The 18,387-nt window shown below is 54.9% G+C and overlaps 1 protein-coding gene across 1 annotated transcript; it reads left to right on the forward strand.

Annotated features, from left to right (window-relative positions):
• Positions 1 to 7,187: 7,187 nt before the first annotated feature.
• VOLCADRAFT_105590 (uncharacterized protein) lies at positions 7,188 to 18,165 on the forward strand (the record flags this gene model as incomplete). The annotated part of the gene is made up of 11 exons (XM_002952487.1): positions 7,188 to 7,370; positions 7,683 to 7,909; positions 8,464 to 8,538; positions 9,592 to 9,713; positions 10,353 to 10,542; positions 11,000 to 11,088; positions 14,916 to 15,236; positions 15,344 to 15,385; positions 16,118 to 16,258; positions 16,640 to 16,776; positions 17,988 to 18,165. Exons 1-11 carry the CDS (start codon positions 7,318 to 7,320, stop codon positions 18,163 to 18,165), a joined length of 1,575 nt encoding a protein of 524 aa, XP_002952533.1. The 5' UTR covers positions 7,188 to 7,317.
• Between the last annotated feature and the right edge of the window lie 222 nt (positions 18,166 to 18,387).

Raw genomic sequence — 18,387 nt, forward strand, 5'->3', positions numbered from 1 at the left:
CCATACACAGGGGGTTCACATACACGNTCTCATCCCCTTCAGCTGCCCCCCCTTGTCACCTACCCCCCCCCCCACTTCCCCCCTCGAACAGATCGGCTTCTTCGACTTCGTGGCGCTCCCCCTGGTCCACGCCATGGCGGCCGCCTTCCCGGGAGCCCAGCCCCTCCTGGAGACCCTCCTCGCCAACTACGGCCACTGGAAGGCTGAGGCGGCGGCATCACAGCGGGACTCAGTACCACCACCAGTAGCAGCAGTAGCAGCAGTACCACCACCACCAACAACGACACCAGCAGCACCAGTAGCACCAGCACCAGTAGCACCAGCAGCAGCAGCAACCGGCGCAGGCGTCGCGTAGCAGTAGTATCACATTCAGTAGTACCAGTATCAGTACCAGTACCAGTATTGGTATCGATATCAACAGAGTGGCACCAGTGGAGAAAGCGGAGAGGTGACTGACGGACTGACGGACTGACGGACTGACGGACTGACGGACTTCTAAACATGATGAGGGAAGGAAAGTATGAGGAGGTGGTGGAGGAGGTGCTGTACGAGAGGGTTTCTCGCTGACGTATGACTGTGGGGGGTGGGGTGCCCAAGACGCACCCACCCACCCACCCGCACATTCTTGTTGTTCTTTTTCCAGCCAGGGCTCGTTTGGGGCCCCCTGGGGGGGGGGAGCGGGAGAGGGGACAGAGGCAGGCGGCAGTGACAGCTCCAGCGCCGTAGCGCCCGTTCATGTTGCCGATTTAGGCCACATGCGGGCACATAGACACACATACCCATTTATTCCAAACAATGCGCATCATACAAAGTGTAGTTTACAAGTTCCGCGCATGCATGTGTGCGGGTGTGTGTGTGTGTGTGTTCATACAATCCGGGAGGGTAGGGGGCCATGGACGGGACACACCACACACATGCGCCATGTGGCTGGTGTGGTTTTACACCCGCAGGGAAACGGCGGCTCGATGATGGCAAACACACATAATACATAATACATAAAGATATACATGCATTTACTTAGTCATATACATTCCTATCGTGTCTTTAATTGCAACCGCGCTCAGCCTTTTATCTTTGCGCCGTGCTGGCTAGCCCCCACCATAACATACACATAGCTAAGTTATCTATGTACCTACATACATACATACCTACATACCGCCGTGAGCCCCCTCAGGGCTCGTACGGGCTCGTCACACGTTTGATGTAACCCAAGGCGCAACATACACCCACCCACATACATATATATGCACATACACACATGCGGGGCCTGTTACTTAGGGTCCTGTTTGGCCGGACACAGGACGCGCCTGTGTGTGAGTATGTCCGTATGTATGTATGTATGTATGTATGTATGTATGTATGTATGTATGTATGTATGTATGTAGGGGAGGGAAGGAGGGTGGGAAAGAGGTCATGTTTATCGCGGCGGGGTGCGCTGCGGGCTGTGTGTATGCAGAGGGGTGGATCCACTCTTCTGCTCCCAAGGGCGGGTGGCGGCGGGGCAGGCCAGGATGGTGGTTGGGCGGGCCAGGGTGTTGGTGGCGCGTTCAGGACACCGAGGGGCCCCTTGGATGGCAGCAGCCAACATAGGAACCGGGGGCTCGAGGGGCTCGCGGGGACGCAGTGGCGGCAACAGCGGTGGCGCAGCAGGGGCCTCACCGCTGGCCTCACCGCATCACACACCGGAGCAGTGGCAGACTTCTGGGCGCGTCTGCGCTCGTTCGCGATGCTGGAGACCCCCCGACACGGCTGGGACAGAGTCTCGGGCCACAGCACCCCATCCTGGCGGTCGTGGAAGAGCAGATTCAGCGTGTTGCACCCGTGGGAATCACGGCCTAGGTAGCCGTGCTAGCATCCATCGGGGAAGGAGCTCTTTTGGGGGGGAGCAGGGAGAGTGAGGGAGGGAGTCAGGGGGTAGAGATAGGTGGGGAGGGCGAGGGGGCGAGGAGAGTAGGGGGGCTTTGGGCAGTTGGAGGGCTGGGCGAGCGGGCAGTGTCCTGGCCAAGGGTCACGTAGTCTAGCAGGGCAGGGTGGAGCCAGGCTGCATGTGATTCATGTGTATGTGTGTGCCCTCTCCCCGGGAAGAGAGGCCCCGTGTGTGTGGGCCCCGTCGAAAAGAGGGGTGGGTGGGGGTTTGCTATCTGGCGGCCGGCGGGGGCCAAGTGTAGGTGGCTTGTGGGAGCGGGGGTGGGTGGGAAAGCAGTGGAGAGGAAGGAGAGGAAGAGAGAGAGTAGGTGGTGCTGGGCCCTGCCGGCCAGGGATGGAGGGGAAGGGTTCTCAGTGTATTGAATTGTTACAGAGTGGGAGGCTTCTGGGCCACTTGAACACATTGTCATTTCTACTTTTTATCATACCATACAGCACCATCCACCATTACCACAGTGTACTATGCCATACGAACTGGAAGTCCAAGGTGGTTGATCCTGCCTTCTAGGATCTCTCATCATCCATTCACCCGAAAATCCGCAGAGACAGAGGATTCAGCAATCATCACAACCAATCCAGCGTGCGAATCTCAATCCATCAACTGTGACCTCAATTCCACATCTCAGCAGCTAGGGATCTCTCGCTCCCGATAATGTAGGGGGTCTACCCAGGAATCGAACCCAGAACTTTAAACTGTACAAGACAATAGTGTCAACCAGATTCAACCTGTTCTCAGTGTGGTAGGAGAGCAGGACGTGCCTGTGAGCTGTGTTTTTCCGGGGTCTATAGGGGGCCGCCATGCTGGCTTGTCGTTCTTCCCGTGGCAATAAATATGTGTTTTGCTTGGTTTCGTGCTGGACAGCATCCAGGAGCCTGTAACCCCCGGGAGGAGACTGCCGTGCGGTCCTGTGGGTTTTTCCCTCCGGTGTATGTGGACGAGTGAGGTGTAAGGGTAGCTCCTGGGAGGTGTGTGTTGCTTGCGGCCTTGCAGGCAAGTAGCTGGTCTTCAGGGACCAGCATGCAGGTGCTCATTTTTGTACTCGGTTTCTGTAGCCGCGGCCTCGGCTCTTGTCCGGCGTGCGTTGCTGACTGAGTGGGTGTCCTTGGCTAGGGGGTTCAGCCCCTCTGAGGGGCCATGCCTGGCCGGGGTAGGTCTTCCCTCGCCTCGTCATTTGAGTTTATGGCAAAGCCCGATGTGTAGAGCCCCTGCCCCCAGTGGCGTTTTTCTTTTTGTTTTTTTTTGCGCTCTAGAGTTGCGAGAGCATGAGAGTAGGGTGGCCAGGCGAAGGGGTGGAAGGGGGCCACGCCAGGTGGTGTGTGTGGTGCCTCTCGCACGGCTCTCACTTAGTACGGTTTGCAACCTTCTGTACCGTTGAGTTGCCTAGCCAGGGGCTGGGAGAGCGCCCCCGCTGGCTTGTGTGAGTGAGGGAGGCGTGCATTGAGGAACAGACGGATGCAGAGCTGCATGCGCACCCTTGCACTGCTGCTGTGTATTGGCCCGGTCAGGGCCCAGGTGCTGACCATCCCATCTCAGGATGAGCCGCCCACAGTGTAACACCCCATCAACAACAACAACAACAACATCATCATCAACAGGCTAGGAGAGCGTCCCGGTTGGCGTGAGTGAGGGAGTGAGGTGCGCACGGAGGAACAGACGGACGTAGAGCCGCGCGCCTGCCCCTGCGCTGTGTTTCGGCCCCCGGTCAGCGCCCCCGTAGTGCTCGTCCTTTCTCGGGACGAGGCGCCCACAGTGTAACACCCCATCAACAACAACACAAGCGAATGCAATATTTACAACATGTTCACGAACCTCAAAACAAAATGCTGAGATAAGATAGACCGAAATGTCAGAAAATGGACAGGCACGGATGACCTCCGCACCAAAACAGCATGCAAATGGACATCTGACAACCTCAGTGGCTTTTGGCCACAACCAAGCCGCTCCTAATGGGTCTAATGAACAGTATTCCAGCGGGAGTCCCGCTATTTCTCGAACAGGACGGTAACTGTGGAAATCAACTGGCAGTTCCAACCCCGCAGGACGGTAACTGTGGAAATCAACTGGCAGTTCCAACCCCGCAGGACGGTAACTGTGGAAATCAACTGGCAGTTCCAACCCCGCAGACATACACTCCCCAGCTGGATGTACCACTTGGCAAGGCCATTATCAACAAATTGCTTTACTAACTATGGAGGCTGCACGGCCGCTCGGGCTGTGAATCACCCGCAAATGCCGCAACAGGCACTCCCCAGCGGCGTCAGGGTGCATGTAGCAGTCGCTCACCTGATGGGTCGACTGGCTTTGCGGAAGTGTAGAGTTGACAGTCCTCGCCGAGGCAGGAAGAAGTCCAACGCAGCGACAAGCACTAGCGTACATAGACGCGTACGAAAATAATATAGACGGCGGCAGCGGAGTCTTGAACTTCGAACACCTAGTAGTCGTGATACTTCAGTGTCTGGCCAGAGCACCCCGCCTGGGTAGCTTATATCTCGGCCTACCTGCCGGAGATTCCCTACCACGGTCCTGCGTACTAGAATAATGTCGTTGGGGCCCGGGGCCCCAGCCCGTTAGGCTCGCTGCGAACAACCGCCATGTTCGAGACATGTGACGAAACTCGTAACATGTACGAAACTCGAGTCGAGTCGTTAACGAATCAACAGTTATTGTTAACAGTAATCGTTGAAATACTCTAAGGGAAATGCTGCTTACTACAGTGCAAGAGATCAGCATCTTGATCTGGAGAAAGGTGGCCTGGCAATGCTTACCACCTCCCCAGCAGTCAGGAAGGGATGGCTTCAGCTGGGGCCAGTCCAACTCCTACCTAGCAGCCCACCGGTGGACGTGGAGCTGCCCATTACTACAAACTTACACAAGGTGGAGCACTCACGCTGGGAGGTCGAGGGGGTCCCTGTCAACCTGGACCCCAGAGCTATCCCTGGGTTCCTCAGGGTTTGCGACTTCACTCCACGGCACAGGTTGGATGAGGCAGAATTCCAGGAACTGGTGCCCACCCTGATGCCAACATCTCAGCAAGAGCTGGGGACACAGGCGGAACCCACGATAATGGAAGAGGATGCAACAATCCGCATGGAGACGAAGGACATCACACTGGCACCACCACAGGAGCAAGACCCATCAGCAGCAACAGCCGCTACAGCCCCTACCTTCCAGTTTCACAGCAGGTAGGGTGGAGCCAGGCGGCAGGCAACGGGCGACTATGGACAAAGCCAGGTAGCAACCACAGCAGAGGTATCCCCAGCCTGACCAGGACCCTCTGAGGCCCCAAAAAGTGGAAGTGGCAATGGCTTGAGCTCCTAACTGCAGAAGAGTGTGTCGAGCAAAACAAAGCACAGACCTGTATTGCCATGGAGGCCCGAAAGAGAAATGTGGATTTGCCGAAGGTGCAGAGAGCAGCCAGAGAGAAGCTAACCACACAGCTGCAGACCAGCAGCCAGGCCCAGCCGCCATACGTATACGGCACACAGGTCCCAAGCCTGCACCTGTGCAGCTGACAGCCGGAGACCCGGCCCCCTGGGTGACCCGCATGCACAGCGAGCAGCCGCCCTGCAATTCCAACAACATCTGAGCACCCACAGCCCACCTGAGCATCAACACATGGGGATAAGGAGGAGGAAGAATTCAACCCCGCCACCAAGGAGGCGGAGCTCTCCGACTAATTAGTTTATAATCAGGGGGACGAGGAAAGCCAGCTGCAAAACATCATACATTGCCAACCACTCCAGACCACCACACACAACATGCATGGGCTGCTGGCAACATGGACCACGGGAACTGCCTGCAGGCAGCAGTACGGCAGTGGGCAGAGTTATGCCTGGCTGTGGTGTATCCACAGGAGACCCATCTCATACCAACATCCAGCACCAGTGCCTTTTTGGAACGGGGCCTGCACCAAGGAGCATTGCAGGTGAACACCCTAGGATGGTGGGTGGCGGCACACTCATGCATATGGTCTAGGTCAACATACACAGTACTCATCTGTGCCTCGTCTGGCAGGGGCTTGCAGAGCCTTGGAACCGCCTGGAACTGACCACAACCCGCCCAGCATGTGTGCAGGGACGGTTCACACTCTGTTTGAAAGGCCACCGCCTGCAAGTAGGCAATGTCTATCTCCCCACAGGCTCCTCAACAGCAGTGGCAGCAGATACATGGCACCTTACGTCCAGCAACATCCTGGCTGCCAATGCAATATATGCTGCTGCTGCTGCTGCTGCTGCTGCTGCTGCTGCAGACAGTGACACCGCTCTCATTTGGTTGGGTGACTTCAACTTCACAGGAACCCGGAACTGGGCTACTCAGCGGCCCAGAGGTCGGACACGTAGACGGACCGACCGATAGCCGACATGATGAGGAGACAGACTGGCCCCACCATGGTCGACACCCATGGTCGACACCTCCACCACAAGTGCCATGACATCCCCCTGCCTCATGTAAGAGGTAGGGGCGGGTCCCTACTTTTCTTCAACCCTTGTCCTCAAGGAGGCCAGCATTCCAGGCAAGTTATATATCCATTGCCACATGCATTTGCATACCAACACAGATGTGTACGTTGCTACATGTTATGTGGGTATTCGATGAACAGGACAGGGATTAAGCATGCCCTGATGGATACTCGCCAATCTTCCTGGACAAAATTTCCTGTGCCTGAGTGATCTCGGCTTGGGGAATGTTACAACACGTCTCAGAATGTCCGGGTGCTCTCAAGTCAGCTTTAGGCTGCGGGCCCCCGCCAGCTCTACCGGCCAGCCTCAGCTGCCGGCGCTTCCGCTGGTTATGGGTGTCAGTCAATCCTTCACTGGCCCGGGTGTGACACCGGGTATGCCACCCGGCCAGCAGTGGCAGGAGGAATTCACGTACCTGCCGCCCATGGCTTTCACCTCCACCAGGCTGCAAACCAAACCCAAACCCAAACCAGCCCTTCGGCGGCGTGAGTGAATGCATCGGTCAACCGGCGGCTTTGCCGACGCAGTGTTTTGTTGGCTGTGTTGTCTCCGGTCTGTTGGTGGCTGTCACTGGAGCATATGATAATACCGAGTTCGAAAAAATCGAGTTCGAAAAACCTACTTGCTATATAATCCATCTACTGATTGAATGTGCGCCGCATGATGGACACATGTTACTGGCCAGTACGGTAAGTACAACATGTATTGCCGAGTTGTAACTGCAATCATGCGAGTATGTGACAGCAGGCCAACTTGCAAGTTCAAGTTATCCTTGTCGGGACACTTTGAATGCTGGGAAGGAAGCTGTCCACTTTTGCTTTGTAGATTCTGAAGTGTGACTGGCCGCAGACTAATACCACGCCGATTGGATTGAACGTTTCAACTAAATCTATTTTCTGAAAGGACAACACGAACGGCATATCAAAGTAGATGTCTGAGCTGCACACCAAATCTGCGACTAGCATACTCCCGCCGGGAAGAAAGTAAGTAGTAGTTTGGAGCGCACATGATGTGAAGCATGGCTGTAAAGCTCAATGCAATTCTGGCATGGTAGGGACGCTGTCTTTTCGAGCGTCGGCAGGACAACAGGTCATTGCCCATAGCGTTACCGTTGGTTGGCCGTGTTAAGCCGTGCCATCGCTCACATCATATCCAAGACATCACTTTGTGAAATGTTGGGCATCATCGCCCTATCGCACACGCACTCACACATCTACGACCGGGATGTCCATTTCTATCTTGGCTCCGAGAACCTGACTTCTGACTTAACTGCTGCATGAACGCCGGACGCACAGGCTTCCCTCTGTGGCTTCTCGCCACCGATCAACAAGAAGTCACGTACCTCCTCTTTCTCCGCAAGCGCATACATCGTGGGGGAAGGCATCCCCTTCCACCCACGTCTCAAGCAGCGCCGCAACCTATCCATGGGGAAAGTCGTGGCGCCGATCGCTGGTAGTGTCATTACAGTCAGCCAACTCTGATCCGGGTCCAACTTCACAAACAGCAGCGGCAGCACCGCCAGGTAATAACGCAATCCTTACTCATCATGGCCGGCGGTAAAGTCGCTAACAGGATAGGGGAGAGCCAGGGCATGTGTTCCTCCTGGGGTTGTGCGCGTGGCTGCCCTCTCCTAAAAAAACGATGAGTGAATGGTGGGATCACAATAACAACTATGCCGGTTTCCAAAACACCCAGAAGACATGATATATGAGGGTTGGGCCGGGGACCTGCCAGCCAGCCAGCAGCACTACCTCCTGCCCCGACCACGTTCCATCACCATCACGAGCATGGACGTGTCATGTCCCATGATGTGTAGGTGTCCCGTAGCTTAGTAGAGCTGGCCATGTAGCAGATGAACATGAGTCCGTATTCCTTATTGCTTATTTAGGCAGGCAGTGTGCATGTCGATGTCGATGTCGTGTGTGGGTGGTATTCAAGCTGACAGGAGTTGTTGCTCACTTGCTCGCTTGCCAACTTCATTCCTGTATCTTGCCGCTCCATGTGGCGCCATGTGGTGGTGCTACATCTGCGGCGGCACTTACAACAACTTACAACAACTGGGGGCGGGGGGGCCAGATGGAGCGGGGGTCCTAGGAGCCCCTCCGTCTGCTGCCATTGCTGGAGAGCTCGGGGTGGATGCGACTCCGGAAGGTGAGCCAGGAGCCGTACATGTGTTGTACGGCTGCAACATGTCGTGACCTTCTACATCATTTTGTACGCCTCATAATTGTGCACCGTAGGTTATCTGAGGTGATCTGATCGGGCTATCTGAGTTGTTAGGATATCCGCTACATGTGCATATAAAGTGCGCTTTCATGGCAATGTACCGCGCACACACACCCATACACACCCATACACACCCATACACACCCATACACACCCATACACACCCATACACACCCATACATACACACACCAGTGTCAGCCCCGGTCAGATATTTGTAACGTTCACACATCCCCCTGTACACACACATGTATGTGTGTGGGGGGGGGGGGGAGGGGCGCATCCTGAACAATGGCTATGACTTCATTGTTAGTGCTGTGGTTGGTTTCGGAGGTGGCGCCTCTTGGAGCAATTCCGGTGTCCGGAGGCCTCCCCTGCCCCTTTCCCCCTTTCCATCAATCGATTTTGCAACCGGTTCTCATCCCGTCCTAATCCCGTTCTCATCCCGTCCTAATCCCGTTCTCATCCCGTCCTAATCCCGTTCTCACCACCCTTTATTAATAATGCGTATTTGATCCCCCGTGTTGGCAGCAGCTGCCGCCCCCACCCACCCCCTTCTTGTACATTTCGTGGTTCGTCTTTCCCCTGCCAGGGGCCAGGGGCCAGAGCCAGACGACTGGGGAAGGTATCCCCTCTTCCCTCCCCCCCCTCTTCCCTTCCCCCCCTCTTCCCTTCCCCCCCTCTTCCCTCCCCTCTCTCCCTGCTTCCATTCATTCAGTCCTCTGCCGAGCTGACCTACCTAGGAACCACCACCTGCGTTCCGCCGCCCTCCCTCCTCCGACCCCCCCGCTTCAGTTGCGTCATTTTGCTGGTTGGTCTCCTCCCGCCGTAGCCGTAGCCGGGGCTCTGGACCTATCAAAAGAGTTGGCCGCTTCGGTGAAGTTATTATTATTATTATCACTCCTCCTTTTCCCCTTCAGTCTCCAAGCACCTTCCCACCGCTGCTGCTGCTGCTGCTGCTGCTACTGCTGCTGTTGTAGGAGGGCCCGGGGCGGAGGCCCCCGCCCCCCCCGGGAGCCCCCCGACGGGCCGGCGGATTGAGCGGCTCCGTTTCTCCCTTCTGGCGGCCCTCTCATCCTTGGACCGGGGGCTGGCTGCCAATGTACGGATGTACGGGTGAAGGGGGGCCGGGGGCGGAACACGGGGGTTGGCAGGTTTTACAGGGTGTTGATTGTATTGAATTGTCCTTTAAAAACGACTTTTATTTGGGTTGGGTCGTGGTGATGTGGATTGGTTTGGTTTGGGCTGTTCGGAGCGGTATGAAGGGTGGGGGTTATTGGGTTGGATAGGTCGAAGTGGGGGGTGGGATGGGGCGGGGGTGTTGATGGGTTGGGGACAAGGATGGGTCGCACCTCTACGTGCGCCTGCCAGTCCGGCGGGTCAGAGCTCTGGACGGGGGTGGCCTTTTGAGTTGAGATCGAGTGCAAGGGGGAGTGCTGGGTTGGGTGACTCTGTGATATGTCGAGGGGTGCGCTGGGTGATAAGCGTGGCTGTAAAACTAGGTGGCCGCCCCATAGTGAAGATGCGTTTCGGGTACACAGCAAAACATACATACATACATGTCCGTTGTATGTTCCATGGAGGAAATGAAAAAGCGTTTTTTAAGGTAATATGCATGCGAGGAAGAAGACTACTGCCACTCTTCTTCTTATGCAACCTTGCAGATGTACTGCTTTCCAAATGTGTATGGCTTCCATAACGTCTAGGTACGTCTTTTATTATTGTCTCACATGTACGACAGGCTCGGGAGGCGGCGGAGGTGGACGAGCTGTGCAGTCAGATGGAATCCCTGGGGACCCCCATCACACTGTCACCGTCACCGCCACCAGCAGCAGGTCCTGTTGCAGGGGGCGGCAGTGCTGGTGTCAGCGGTATCAATGACCAGCTGGCCGGCACATGGCGGCTGATCTACTCGAGTGGTTTCAACTCAGGTGCGTGTCGCTGTTTCCTGCTTACATACGGCTCCGTATACGGCAGTGGGGTGCAGTACAGGAGTTTGCAGTACTGCGTCTTGTGCTTTGAGCGCTGGAAGAGAGTCTGTCTTACCAAGTCGTACAGCAGGATTACAGAAAAGAACTTAAGTTACCTCACTTCGCTTCGCCGCAACTCAACGCGTCCACGTCCTATCCACCCCTCTTCATCTCACACCTCAACTCGCTGCAGCTTGCCGAGCTGGAACAAGTTGTCCGGCTCGCTGGCGCCCTGCTGGCTGAATGTGTGTGGCTGGGCCCCAAGGTACCTTGGGACGGTCGCCCGCGTGTTCCAGACTCCCCTGGAGAGCCACACACCCACGGCCCGCACTTAAACACGCGACTGTGCCTCTGTCTGTCTGTCTGTTGCTGATGCCGTTGCTTGGCCCGCTGGTGGCCCCCTTCTTACCCTGTACAGGTAGTTTGGGGGGTCGCCGCCCCGGGCCCCCCGCGGCGCTGTTCCCCACCATCCTGGGTCAGGTGTACCAGTGTATCGACCCGCAAACGGTGAGGGGGAGGGGGTGCGTGGTGGCGGGGTGGGGAGAAAGGGGTTGTGTACTCCTGGGAGGGGTTGCGGCCCCGTGTGTGTTCTTGGAGCTCCCGTAAGTAAGGGGCACCGTGAAAGAGTGTGTATGTATGTATGTATGTATGTATGTATGCATGTATGCATGCATGTATGTATGTATGTATGTATGTATGTATGTATGTATGTATGTATGTATGTATGTATGTATGACGTTGATTACACTGTGGGCTGAAAAGCCGGGGGCCCAGGGCCGAAGCACAGCGCGGGGGGCGGGTGCATACCGCTGGTTAGTCTCATGCACTCCGCCCCCGGGTCAGGCCGCACGGGAAACGACGGCCGGCACGCAACATACATGTATGTATGACGTTGATTACACTGTGGGCTGAAAAGCCGGGGGCCCAGGGCCGAAGCACAGCGCGAGGGGCGGGTGCATACGGCTGGTTAGTCTCATGCACTCCGCCCCCGGGTCAGGCCGCACGGGAAACGACGGCCGGCACGCAACAGCGCTTGTTTGGCGCTCCAACTAGACGGGATCTATGCCCGTTGGTCTCCTAACATAAACGAAGTCGCAACTGGGGGGCTCTTCCTGCCGACCGAACGAACCGAGCATCTCAGAGAGCTCGCAACCAGGACCTGGGCGACCGGGAGCCCGACGAGTCATCCCGGGCTGGGGAGGTCACCAAGCTCAAAAATCCTCACGCAAAAAAAAGAGCGCAAAGAGCTCACACCACAAGACGCCAAACAGTCTACAACCCTCCTCCGCCTCTCCCTCCCTGGGCTAGTCCAGGGGAGATAGCCCCTGTCGGGGGGGTAACACCGCACAAGTCCGTGCCCTTCCACAGCACTGGGTCTAACTTGAAAAGTACTCAAACGGGAAGACCCTGCGGCAACGCAGGGCGATCAAGCCTCCGGAAACCACAGGGGGGGAGGGTAGCCAGCTCGGCGCCCCCCCAATACCGCTCTACCAAGACGGCTGGTTCCCAAGATCCTATCTCACCTAGACGCCGCAACACGAAAAACCCGGTCTCGTACCCTGAAGAACCTAGTCCTGCACCACGCGCGCACCTTCGAGTATGTATGTATGTATGTATGTATGTATGTATGTATGTATGTATGTGACGGACCCCGCCAGGGTGTAGGAAAGTAGTGATCTGTTAGGGAGTAGTGGAAGTGTGCAAGTGCACAGAGCACAACAGGGGTAGGGGCAGCTTATGGGGGAAAGAGGGGGAAGAGGGCAATATGAGGTGGCAAGGAAGGAAGAGGATGAGGGGCTTACATATATGTAGGTGCTCTGAATGTGCCGCTTAATTAAACGACCACATAGACAGCACCACAGAGAAGGCAGCAGCATCAGCAGTATGAGAATGGTACAAAAGGAAGGGAGTCATAGGCCTTGAGGGGGCCTTGGGCCTTGAGGGGGCCTTGGGCCGTGAGCTAGGAAGGCTGTAAAAGTAGAATTAAATACTTAAAAAGAAGTTACACAAACGAATACATGCAGGCGAACTTATTGACTGTGATGACTTAATGAAAGTTTAAAGGATGGAACACGTTCGAGCAAAGAAGCAGCAGCAGCAGGGGGGAAGGGAAGGATGTAGTCGTGTGGGAGAAGGAAGAGGGGGTTGGGGGGGCGTTCTTTCTGTCGTAGGGGGTGGGGAGGGGGAGGGGGGGGGGCGGGAAACGGCGGATGGGGTTTGGAACTGAACTCGCTGGATAGTGTGTCGTGCTGTTGTGGATTTGAGGTTAAAATGGGGGAGTGGTGGCTGGAGAGTGGCCATGTAACAAAATGCAACATGTGCAGGACTGGATAGAAACAAGCCAACGATGCGCGTTCGCAGGGGTATGAAGATAAGAATATGCTGAAACCCCGTGTCTTAAGGAAATCCTTTGCTTTCTACAAGGGAAAGTATCTCTTCTGAATCGGGCCGATAGTATCAGGAATTTTAGATCTAAACGAATAGTTTCAAATACCATTTTTTCACCGCAGCCGAAACCTTTGGAAGATTAAGAATATATATGAATCCAATGTGGAATATTTTGATACTCCTGAAGAGCCTGTTCATCTTTTAATTGTGTTTCACTTGTTCCTTTCCTTACCTTATAAAGAGGTGGCTGAGCAATATGCAATTACCCTCTTTCTATTATCGGATGCAAAACATTTTACATCAGCGGTATTACAGATTTGCTTTATCCTGATAAGTTTGCATGCTTTGGTAATGCTTAGGAAAATTAGCAAAAATAAATCGACAAATACTTATGCAGGCGGCTGGCAGAGGTTAAGGCCTGGCTTCTGCTCCCGTCGCGTCCGGGTTCAAATCCGCCTGCCGACCTCTCGGGGTGTTTGAGAGGTGATGAAATGGGAGGTGGCCCCCCATCTTGTGGACGGTGTAGGACGTGATAAAATCAACTCGCGAGCTGACCAGGAACTAAGTTGACGCGCCGTTGATCCGCTAGATTTGGTTGGATGCTGGTGGTGAGTTGCCAAACTCAAAGAGTACACTCTGAAGTCGGATGGGGTGAATGGCTTAGGGTGCCCCTCTAGCAGGGGAGAGCAGGGAATTGCCTCGGGAAGGAGGCCACTGGTGAAGCTTAACCACCCTGTAACAACATCAACTTATGTACAAAATTGTAAGGCCAGAGAATGGCTAGGGGGGCGGCTTTCCAAAGTCGAAAATGGGCTCGGCCCCGGTGCAGCTACTTGACCCCCGTTTGATTCACAGGGCAGTGCGTACGGCATAGGAGTGCAAGCACAAGAACGCCGCCATGTTTGGAGTACACACTTGTTATTAAGTCCCCAAACAATAAAGGTCGTAGCAAGTAGGTCTGCCACAACGGCGGTGTAGACCTGGATCTGGATCGTCGCAAGCGCGCAGCCGCCGTAGCATAATCATGTCGCCAAATCCATGAGTCGGGACTGCCTGATATGTATGTGGTACTACCGTTGCATCCATGTTCGACGCCGGCCCTTCGGTCTGTTGGGTGGCAGTTCAAGGCGCGCCAAAGTGCCCGTGCTTCATGGACCAATTGTTGTCCGCTCCCAGCCAGAACGCATTCGGGGATCGTTCCAATTGCACATTTTGAAGTCGGAATGCAGCGGCAAAGCTGACGGTGTGTCGCAAGGGCACACACACTTCCTTTTGATAAAGTGAAGTAACAAGGGCTTGTCGGAGCCCTCGAAATGTTGTTATGTTATTACTTCAACTTGAATTGAATGAATGAAGAAGAGAATAAGAAGGACAACAATCAAACAGGCACGAGTGAGACGCCAGGAGGGGGGTGCTTAGAGCGTTGCCATGGGTCAGTCTAAAGTTGCCGAGCATGAAGGAACCAACCCCTTAAAGGATCATGCCGTTTGCTTATGGAATCTATGATGTAAGGAATATGCAACGACGTTAGAGGCAAGGGCTGCGAGGGGAGGGGAAGTCAAACTCGAAGCCATGGAAAGCTATCTTCGTGCTCCGATTTATCTGAATTGTCTCCTTTGGACAATCGATGTAGAATTGGTGTAGCTTTTGAACGCTATTTTCTGCGGAGCAAGAGATGTAAGCCCCTGACAGTGACTGACAGACTGACAGCAGTGAACACCGGGGGCCGAGGCCACCTGAATGGCGCTTCGCGCCCGGGGCCACGCCCCAAAAATATAACCATCTGGAGCAGTTTTCCAAAAAGTAGGAAATTACTGGAAATTATAGAAAAATATTTCAATCTCTTTCTTTCAAGCCAAACTGTATTTTGATCTCGCCTAATATGTTCCTCCTCGCCTTCAATAAAAACTCTGAACGGTTCAAACCCCCTTCCCCCCTCCCCCCAGGCTAAACTGGACAACATTGTGGAGCTGCTGTTCAGCTACGGGCCCCCGGACTTGGGCTTACTGAGCGGCCCGGGTGGGGAGGTGCTGGGGCGGGGGCTGGAGCGCCTCAGCCAGCAGCTGGGGGTGAGTAAGGAGCAGCTGCCGGCGCCTCTGAAGGACTTGCTGCTGGGGCCGGAGAAACGGGAGCAGCAGCAGCAGCAGCAGGGGATGGAGGGGGGCCCGGCTGGGAAGGGAACGAGCTGGAAACGGCAGGGATGGGGGTCGCCGGCGGCCAGGTTGACTCTGCGTCATGATTATGAGGTGATTTGGGGGGATGGATGGGTGGGATTATAGGAGAAAAAAGAAAGAGGGAGAGGAGGAGAGCTTTGCTTTTGGGGCGAGGTTCCAGCGTGAAGCGCATTTTGGCCCCCCGCCCCCTGGCCCCACAGGGTTGGTTGGCCATCTCAATCTATCTGTATGACCGTCCGTTAGTCAGCTAGCAACGACAAACATTATATTCCTCCCAACTGTGCAGCCAGCAATATTAATAGCCTCATACATATCCTCTGTCAACTTAGGAAAGAACGTGTTTATCCTTGCTGATAGAAACCTTAACGTGTGTGTATGGATGGACAAGCTCCACACGGGCTCCATGGAGCAACGGAACGTGCTTCCCGCTGGTTGTGCTCTAAACCTCAATCCAACACGTACCGTATACCTCGCGATTGGAACCCGAGGTGGCGACACGCAGTAATCAAACACCCGCTGGTTGCGACCGTCTTTCCACAACCAGCCATTGTGACTTACACAACTTGCCGGACGGGGGACCTTTGTGTTTCACGTATGGCTAGCGTTTTGATTATGAGCTGTTATATATCATGATTAGCAACAATCAGCCAGCAGGAACCGGCAAGACGTTTGCGGAGGCGCACTCAACAGCAGTGCCGCTGTCTGCTGCTCTGTGCAGCGCTCAGCGGCTTCGCCGCCGGGCACTTCGCCACTGGACCACCGGCAGCGGGCAGGATGAAATGCATAGCGCATGCTGAAGATGGTTTGACCAAGTGTAATGGACGCTTTGACCATGTTTTTTGTTTGTGAAGCCTTTGCACGCTCAGCAGTGATGCCCCACCGTGGCCTTTGCCATTGTCGCAGCCTGCAGTGCACCCGCTGGGGCGACCGACCCCACCGCGTGATGCGGTTCAATCGCCGCCCTCTCTCCCTAGCGTCCCTCGCCGCGGCTCAAGGGGTTCATGTGGGGCAACTACAGTACAAAATTGCATGTCGACCGCAAGCAGCAGTGCGGCCCCTTAACATGGAACCCATCTGAGGCAAAGGAAATAAGGAGGGGGGTTAGGCACGTGGTGGTAAGATGCAAGCAGTGGCAATCGCTCCTTTTCGTGTAGTGGTCTCTCTCCGTCCCCCCTTTTTAACCCCTTCCGCGGGGTGTTCTCGTTGCATATGAGGCAGGGGAGGGTTGGGGGACCGGGGGCTGGGGTGTGAGCCCCCGGCAGCACTCGCTGTTCATGCAGCTAGTCAAACGGCCTGTACAGATTCAGAGGGGTTCCGCCCTTTTCCCAGCTCCAAGGAAGCCGGCACTCTTCTTTTACCTTTTTTGCTCCTTGTTGAGGGGCTGCAAGGGGTATTCCTGGCGTTATGTAAACACATACACCTACCACCCATCCACCCGAATGACCCACCTAGTCAGTCATCCGCTCCCGGCGGCTGTTGCTGTTGATCCCTGGCAGGTACTCAGTCCCGCAACTGTACGGATTGTGTACGAGGAGACGTACGGCGAACTGGTAGGCAGTGGCTTCTTTGCACAGCTGCCACGACTGGCTGCACCGTCACTTCCCGAGCCGCTACGGCCCCCGAAATTCCTCAGGTGCGCTTACCAGCTGGCCGCCCATGTCACTCTTGGGGCTCTATCTCACTTGGCCTGTTATTCATAATCAGCGATGTACATGACACCGTAGTAGTGGTGCTGTGCTTGGGTGCGGACAGCACTGTCGCCAGTCCGTTTGGGTCGTCCCACTTGCTCTACCACTTGCGTGTTTTTCATACATCCACGACTTTTGGTTTTCGATTGCATGCATGCATGCGGGCGCGTGCGTATCCAGATAGTGCCATAAAGTAATTAGCGTGCATAGACTATTGTAAAAGTTCACGCAAGGGTCATGAGAGGATTGTACAAGCTAGCTGCCGTATAGTACATACTATGGCACACATATCGTCTATAAATACGTGCCAAGGTTTCCTGCCAGCATCTTGAGAGGCCTTTTCAGTAGCCAGCTACTACAGGATGCTTCTAGGATGTCTCTTCTTTACCATGCCGCACGTGCATATGCTTTATTTGTTCACATGTGTATAAATGCGTGTGTGTGCATGTATTTTAGTATTTGTATATGTGTACGCATTTGCATGTGCGTCTTCACGCTGGCACGCATTTGTGCATGTGTGCATGTGTATGCGCATGCATGTCTATGTGCATATTAATTGCTGGTTTGCCCACGGTGAGCGTGTGTGCACGTGTATAGTTTATGGCCGCGGTTGTTCATTTAAATTTTTTGTCGGCCAGAGCACAACAGAGCACAACAGCACCCTTAAGTAATAAGGTGGCGCAGATGGGAGGTATTGCAAAACCAACCTGTTCTTGGTATTGGACGTAACCCCCTGTGATTCGTCTTCCCCAAAGGGGAACCCTAAGTAGCAAAAGTAGAATGTTAAAATGCACGGTGATGAGGGATATATGCTTCGGCTGTATGCCTAACAGCGTGGGTCGACACGTAACGGAACAGCGAGCAGCTACAGGCGCCCAGCCAACTCAGAAAACGAGAGCAGCAAAAGCCACACCTCCAGGTGCAATATTATATACGCAGTGTGCTCTAAATGTAGAGCAAGCACCATGTGGCCAAAACATATTGGGATCGGGGCCAGATGCTCTCGCCAGTACTCAGGAAGCAACGTGGTGGATACCTGGGCCCATGGGCTTCCGAAGAATAACACTGGGTACCTGCATGAACTGACTCTGTCACTGCATACGTATATCATATACAAGTATTTCTCTCTCCTCTCCTCTGCCTGCATCCGCTGTAGGAGCGCTACTTTTGAGGTCACATTCCTGGATGAGATGATGCGCATCACCCGGGGGGACCGTGGGGAGCTACGTGTCTACCTGCGGGACACAGCCGCGGAGATGGCGCTCCAGGGGAGCGCAGGTGGAAGGTTTCATGGGACAGGTTCGGGAGCCGAGGCCCTGGATTACGATGGTTAACAAATTTGAGGTATTGCACCCCAGGAGGAGGGGATAAGGTGATGGGGTATAATGGGCCGGTTCGTTTCAATTCATTGCTGCATGTATGGCAGGACCGAGACAGTGATACATTTGTAGGGCATGGAATGCTAATCAAGCGTGCGTGGGGTAATAAGGATGTGCTAGGAAAGGCATCACACTGTGTGACGCGGCAGGTATGGTTCTGGAAAAGAGCAGCAGGGC

Source organism: Volvox carteri (genome assembly GCF_000143455.1).
Source record: "Volvox carteri f. nagariensis unplaced genomic scaffold VOLCAscaffold_30, whole genome shotgun sequence".
NCBI classification, from domain to species: domain Eukaryota; kingdom Viridiplantae; phylum Chlorophyta; class Chlorophyceae; order Chlamydomonadales; family Volvocaceae; genus Volvox; species Volvox carteri.